The sequence below is a fragment of the Gavialis gangeticus genome, unplaced genomic scaffold (genome assembly GCF_001723915.1).
Source record: "Gavialis gangeticus isolate Ggan-Ray unplaced genomic scaffold, GavGan_comp1, whole genome shotgun sequence".
NCBI lineage: Eukaryota > Metazoa > Chordata > Crocodylia > Gavialidae > Gavialis > Gavialis gangeticus.
The window spans coordinates 6845042-6851342 of NW_017729016.1; the positions used below are offsets into that span (position 1 = coordinate 6845042).

Genomic DNA, 6301 nt, shown 5'->3' on the forward strand with positions numbered 1-6301 from the left:
CAGTTAAGGGAGCCAAGCCCTGGGGGAGGGGGTTGGTGAGACAAGGGGGGGCGGGGGGGGGGGAAGGGGGGGGGGTCTGAGATGCGGTGGTGTCCTTGTATAATCTTCCCTGTTGACTCGTGGGTCCTGATCCAGACCTTCAAGGAGCCTGGCTGAGCTGCACAGGGGCTGCCTGAATGTCAAACCCCGAGGCTGGCTGCCATGGGGGTTTCAGCAAATGCCTTTATCTCTCACGTTGCGTCTCTTGCAGAGGAGGCCGAGGATCCCGCCTGCATTCCCATTTTCTGGGTTAGCAAATGGGTGGACTACTCGGATAAGTATGGATTAGGTAAGTGGCTCCTTGGTGTTCCCCTCAGCTCCCTGGTGGGGGGGATGCCCTCGAGGGATGTGAGACTTAGGGGGGAGTCTGCCAAGGGCAGCCACAAATCACGTGGTGGGAGTTGCTAGTTCTCAGGCTGTAGGTGTGTAGCGTGTCATGCCTGGGTGCTGGTACCACTGGGTGCAGGGGAAAATCCACAGCAAGTGGGAGTCGCGACCTAGTGCTAGACCCTTCTTCCAGCCTGGAGCGTGCAGGATCTGATGGCTGCACGGAGCTCGCTTTGCCTTGCAGCCAGCATGGGGTAGAGCGCAGGGGGAGCTGGGGCATCTTCTGCACAGGCTGGGGGGGTGAAGACATGCTTGCTGTTGTCATTGCTGGCTGCTTGATGGAGACCCTGCAGCAGGACTTCCCTCCCTAGCCCCTTACAAAGCAGGAACCCATGGCCCAGTGGCTTGGCCAGGAGGGTGCGGTGATGGGGCCCCTCTCCAGGCACGAATGGGCCTCCGGCTTCACTCGCAATGCTGTGTCTGGAGTTCTCATGCTCCCTCCTCAACCCAGGCTACCAGCTGTGCGACAACAGCGTCGGGGTCCTCTTCAATGACTCCACCCGCCTCATCATGTACAACGACGGGGACAGCCTGCAGTACATCGAGCAGAACAGCTCTGAGTCCTACTTCACCGTGAGATCCTATCCATCCGCATTGACCAAGAAGGTCAGTTCCTTTGGAGACGCAGGTCTAGTGGCAGGAGTGGGGAACCAGCCCCCTGCTAACTGTGGCTGCCCTTCTACCCTTGCTGCGGTGACCCCCAGGTTAATGTGAAGAGCCCTGTCCCAGCCAAGACCTGCTGCCACTTTGGCTCCATCAGCCTCTAACTGTCACCTGGAAAGATGATGCCCATACCCAGGTGGCTCTTAATGCTGCACGAGTGGTTCAGGAACCATCCAGGCTGCACAAGGTAGAGCCTAGATGTGCTATGCCTGTGCACTCCTGGCTCCTACCAGCACCCTGGCAGCAGCTTGGGTCCCACTCACAGTCAGACCCAGTGCCCTTGGGGTTTTATGGACCTTCTGACACTGCAGGCTCTTTTCAGCTGTGCCGGGACCTGCCCATGCCAAAGTGTAAAGTTATGAATCCAGGACCCCCAAGTACAACTGACTGGTCCTGCGTTGTCCCAGGGGGCATTGCATGCAGGCTGCTGCAGTAGCCAGGCAGCTTGGGCTGGTTCTTCCCTTCTCTGTGGGCCCTTGACCCTTTGCAGTCTTGCTGCCAAGGTAAAAGGAACAGTGGCTGAGAGGCCGGAAGCAGCCCCTGCCCTGGCACCATGCTTCCCCTTGCACTCGTGCCCCCAGCTCACAGAGCTCCCGTCCCTGCTATAGATAACGCTGCTGAAATACTTCCGGAACTACATGAGTGAGCACCTGCTGAAGGCTGGGGCAAACATCACGCCCCGTGAGGGAGACGAGCTCGCTCGCTTGCCCTACCTGCGCGCCTGGTTCCGGACCCGCAGTGCCATCATCCTGCACCTGAGCAACGGCACTGTGCAGATCAACTTCTTCCAGGTGAGGCCACGGCACCTGCGCACCTGGCTTGGAGCCGGCAGCTCGGGATCTCGCTTGCCCGAGTGCCGGAGACGGGGTGTTACTCTCTCCTGCACGTAGCAGCGGCAGCAGGTGACTAAAAACTCAGGCCAGATTTTGGTCTGCCTGGTGTGTTCCCCAGCCCCTGAGCCTCCCTGCCTGTCTGTCCGGCACGGTGCGCTGCCTTGCTGTGGGAATATCTCTTCGCTCGCTACAGCTTAAGCAGCTGCGATGCTGGCCGGAGCTGACTACCACCATGGCTTCTCTCTCTCTCTCCTTACTTCCAACTTGCTGAAATGCTGCAACAGAAACTCTGCATCGATGCCTTGTTCCCTTGGGAGGGAGTGGTGGCCTGCTCAGCCAGTGGGGCTCAGCCTTTTGGCCCCGTGGGCCGGATGAGCAGCGTGGGGCTGCTCCATAGGCCAGATCCTGCACAGGGTTGGTGTGTCTGGACTGGGCCCCACGTGCTTTACCTTTTAGCATGCAGGCTCCCCGCAGGTCTGGAAACCTGGCAGCAGCGGAGCAGTGACTAATGCTGCCCACTCCCCCACCGCCAAATTTTTTGGAGTTGCCAGACGCCGTGCAGGCTGCTTGACCTGGCTTCATAGGCTGGGGCTGAGCACTCTTGGGGGGAGAGGGGTACGTGCCCTGGGACTCTGCCCCTCAGGAACCCCCCACACCTGGTGCGGCCTCAGCTCAGCCTGGCTTCTTCCTCCGCAGGACCACACCAAGATCATCTTGTGTCCCTTGATGGCAGCCGTCGCCTACATCGATGAGAAGCGGGACTTCCGCACCTACAAGCTCAGCCTGATTGAGGAGCACGGCTGCTGCAAGGAGCTGGCCAGCCGCCTGCGCTACGCCCGCACCATGGTGGAGAAGCTCCTCACTTCCAAGTCGGGCTCGGCCCGCACAAAGACTTGCGCTTAGGGCCTCACGCTGTGGACTCCACATCTGGGCCAACACCAAGGCCTCTGAGGGGGGTGGGACTTTGCTCCGGCAGCCAGACTATGGGGGTGGGAGCCGGCAGCTCAGGGCTCCGTAACTACCCAACGGCTCGGCTCTGCTCCCCGTCAGCCACTCAGCTTCTATTAAATGTCTAGTTCTTCCTAATTTGCAACCCCGACTCCTCCTGTACTCTCCGAGAGCAGCCTGCTCCTTCCCTGCCCCATGCAGAGGGCAGGGCGGAGGCATCATGTAATTTATTTTGTTTCTGGGCTCCCCCCCCCCATGGTGCTTGTCGGGTGTTCAAGGCTCGCACGGGCGGGGTCCGAGCAGAGCAATCGGCTTTTTAACGTTGGAGCTAGTCTGCCTCCCATTAAACTACTTTTGTATATGATCTCTCTCGATTAAAGATTGTTTTGTTGCAGCCCCGTTCTCTCCTGCTCCTGCCTTGAGTCTAGTCCCCCTGCCTGGCAGGGCTGCTGGTGGGGACCCTGGTTTGGAGCCCAGGGCAGAGGTATCCTGCAGCCCCGCAAGGCTGAGGCTGCTTTGTAAGGTAACGGGTTCATGGAAGCAGAGCGGCCTGGGTTCCCTGCTGCTGCCCAGGTCCCGTTGGCAGATATCGGGGCTTAGCCAAAGGCCCTGGAGCCCTCCCAGCCTTACCTAAGCTCAGCTCCAACTGTCTGGGGCAGCTCAGCTGTTCCCTGTAGGCACGGTGTCCTGACGCAGGCTGACCCTACCTGCAGGGCTAAGCAGAAACACCCCTGCTGGTTACTATGCAGGAACAATCCTCTTAGGCCCTTCAAAATAGATGGGGCTTGTGCAGGGCTGGGTCCTGCTGCAAACGTCCTTTGCCTGCCCAAGAGCTGCCCTTGCCAGGGCCTGAAATGCCCTGCGAGCTCCCCTGGCCGCAGTGCCCAGGGTACCTGGCCCTGCACAGTTGGGGACAAGCATGGAGCAGGTGCTGGAAGCCCAAAGGGTGAAGCCCTTTGCACAGGTATGGGAACTAGTGAACTCTCTCCCTTGAGGGGATGCAGGCCGCCTCTTATTTAGTGAGACACCCTCCCTGGGTGGAACGAGCTCAGCAATCCCTGGGCTGTGACAGCAGGTCCTAGGTAAGCACAATGTTGGCATCTGGTCTAGCCTTGGGAGGGAGCTTCACCTGCGGAGACAGCAGGTAGATGCCAGCCATGCTGCTGGGGCTTGGCAGGGCAAGCGTTTCCCTCAAGGAGCCTCACTTCTGTCCTCAAACAGCCAGGGAGACCCATGACTGGGAGGATGGAGACCATATTCCACCTTTGGAAATGCTTCTCAAGCAGGCACAACAGCCTGGGGGTGGGAGCAGGTGCATGGGCCCCAGTGGAGCATTACTAATGTCCCACTTCCACTGGTCTCCCTGATTTCGGCACCAGGGCTCTAGTGTTTTTAATGGGTGCGTGTAAATGCAGGACAGCTTAGTAAATACCCCAGGCAGAGAAGGCCTCAACCAGCACGAGCTGCTAGTGCTTCTGGCCGGATCTGTTCCCCATTTTACCTAGGTAAACTTTTCAAATCTTTTATTTACAACATTGTATATAAAATATTCTCTGCCATATAAAATGCTCTGTAAGTACAGCAGGTACAAACTGATTGTTACCCAAGGGCCAGACCCCACACCCGGAGAAAAACCACAATCAAACGTACAAAACCATCACCCAAGGAAAGAGAAAAGTGCGTGGGGACAGCAGAGACCGTGGTGCATTTAGACCTGGCAGCATCAGCTGCAGGAGCAAGGGATGTCTACAAGCTGCGGGATGTCGGGTCTCGAGGAGGCAGCTGACATTAGGCCAGTTCTGAGACTCCACAGCAATGGGGCTGCGCTCTCAGGCTCTGGGGAATAGGAGCGCCCATGGGGACATTTCTGGGTCTGTCTGACTAATGTGCCAGGGAAGTGGAAGGCCCCAGCAGCCTCTTCCCGCTCTTGCTATTCTTCAAACACAGCACTTCCCACCCTCATGGAAACCCACTGCCTGCGAGTCAGCAAGGGAGTCCTGGCCTGGCAGAGACTGCTCGTTTGCTGCCTCAGAGAATAAAACAGGAAACACAGTAAACATTGCACTGGCAGCACTCTCTCAGGAAGGGTCGAGTTCCACTTCTAGATTGGATGCTGGAGAGACGCCAGAGCAAGAGCAGCCATGAGGATGTCTCACAGCCAAGAGGTCTGGAGCAGCTGATGCCCAGAGGCCTGCTGAGCCCAGGGAGGATCCTCTGCTAGGGATCTGCTCTGCAAACAGCTGCAGCCCCGTGACTATCGGGAAACACTGCATGGGCTTCCTCATCCGATTAACACGCAGACACTGCTGCATCAGCCAGGAGACACATGAGCAAAGGCACAGACAAATAGACCCGGGCACTTGGCCCTGAAGGGAGCAAATGCCACCAAGAAATTGGCCATCTCAGACTGCTCTCATAGGTGCAGGGGGCCGTGCTGCATCCTATGCTCATGCTCCAGGGACAGGCCTCTGGGAAGGGCAAGAAAATAGACTAAAAGTGGTTTTGGGTTAAAAAAATAGTAAAAGCCTCTGGCCACCAGCCTGCAGCCCTGCAGACAATGACTCACGCTGCCCCCAGTCGTCCTCTGGCTTGGACTGTCCAGTGCCACCCAGCTTAAAAATCACATTTTGTTTCAGATAAAAGCTTCCCAGGCCTTGCCCTGATACACATGCGCTTGTGCATGGACTCTTGCAGATGAGCTTGCCCTGGGGCTACTTCATCCAGGGTCTGAGCACAAAGATGGCACAGCCCTGGCTGCAGCCTGCTCGTGGCTCTCCGCCCTTTGATATGCATGTTCCTCACTTCCAAGAATGCACTTGGATTGGCTCCCGGATTAGGATCAACAGGTGCAGGGAGAGACCCAGAGGGACCAGTGGCATCCAATCCATCTCGCTGCTGTCTTGGCCCCGGGAGGCGCTGGCATTGCTGTTTTTCAAGCCAAGCCCTGACAGAACCAGCACCCAGATGCCAGGGAGCTCAGCAAGAGTCCTGCCAAGGTGAAGGGCCTGGCCCCTGCCTCAAGGCAAACCCAGTCCTCCTTCAGCCTCTGGGACCTGGACACCTGCCTGGCGCAGGGTTGAAGAGCAGATGCAAGAGGGCCTGTAGGACTGGCTCTGGGGCCTGGCTATGAGCTCTGTGCCAGCACTGGCCCCATCCTGGGCACTGTTACATGACAGGCTGCAGATCACTGGGCCTGTCAATACGATGGACAGCTGCACTGTGAGTGCATGAGCCCCAAAGCCAGGACTCCTTTGTGTGCCCACAAATGAAACCTGGAGCAAGTGCCTTGGAAAAAGAAGGTGTGGAGAACTGGTCAGGACCCAGCTCTCCCAGCCAGGAGCCTCAGGGAAAGCCCCTCAAGTCCCCACCACAGGGACGGCAGGCAGTGGCAGGGAGATGCCATCCAGCCCAGCTTGGGGAAGCGGCAGAGA

The 6301-nt window shown here is 58.1% G+C and overlaps 1 protein-coding gene across 1 annotated transcript in view; it reads left to right on the forward strand.

Annotated features, from left to right (window-relative positions):
* Window positions 1-3234, forward strand: part of PLK1 (polo like kinase 1) — a gene marked incomplete at its 5' end in the record, with an annotated part of 6032 nt that extends 2798 nt beyond the window's left edge. The window contains 4 exons of the mRNA XM_019512588.1: window positions 251-328; window positions 878-1032; window positions 1698-1880; window positions 2619-3234. Of these exons, the coding sequence (XP_019368133.1) occupies window positions 251-328; window positions 878-1032; window positions 1698-1880; window positions 2619-2825 (623 nt within the window). The remainder of the gene's footprint in view (window positions 1-250; window positions 329-877; window positions 1033-1697; window positions 1881-2618) is intronic.
* Between the last annotated feature and the right edge of the window lie 3067 nt (window positions 3235-6301).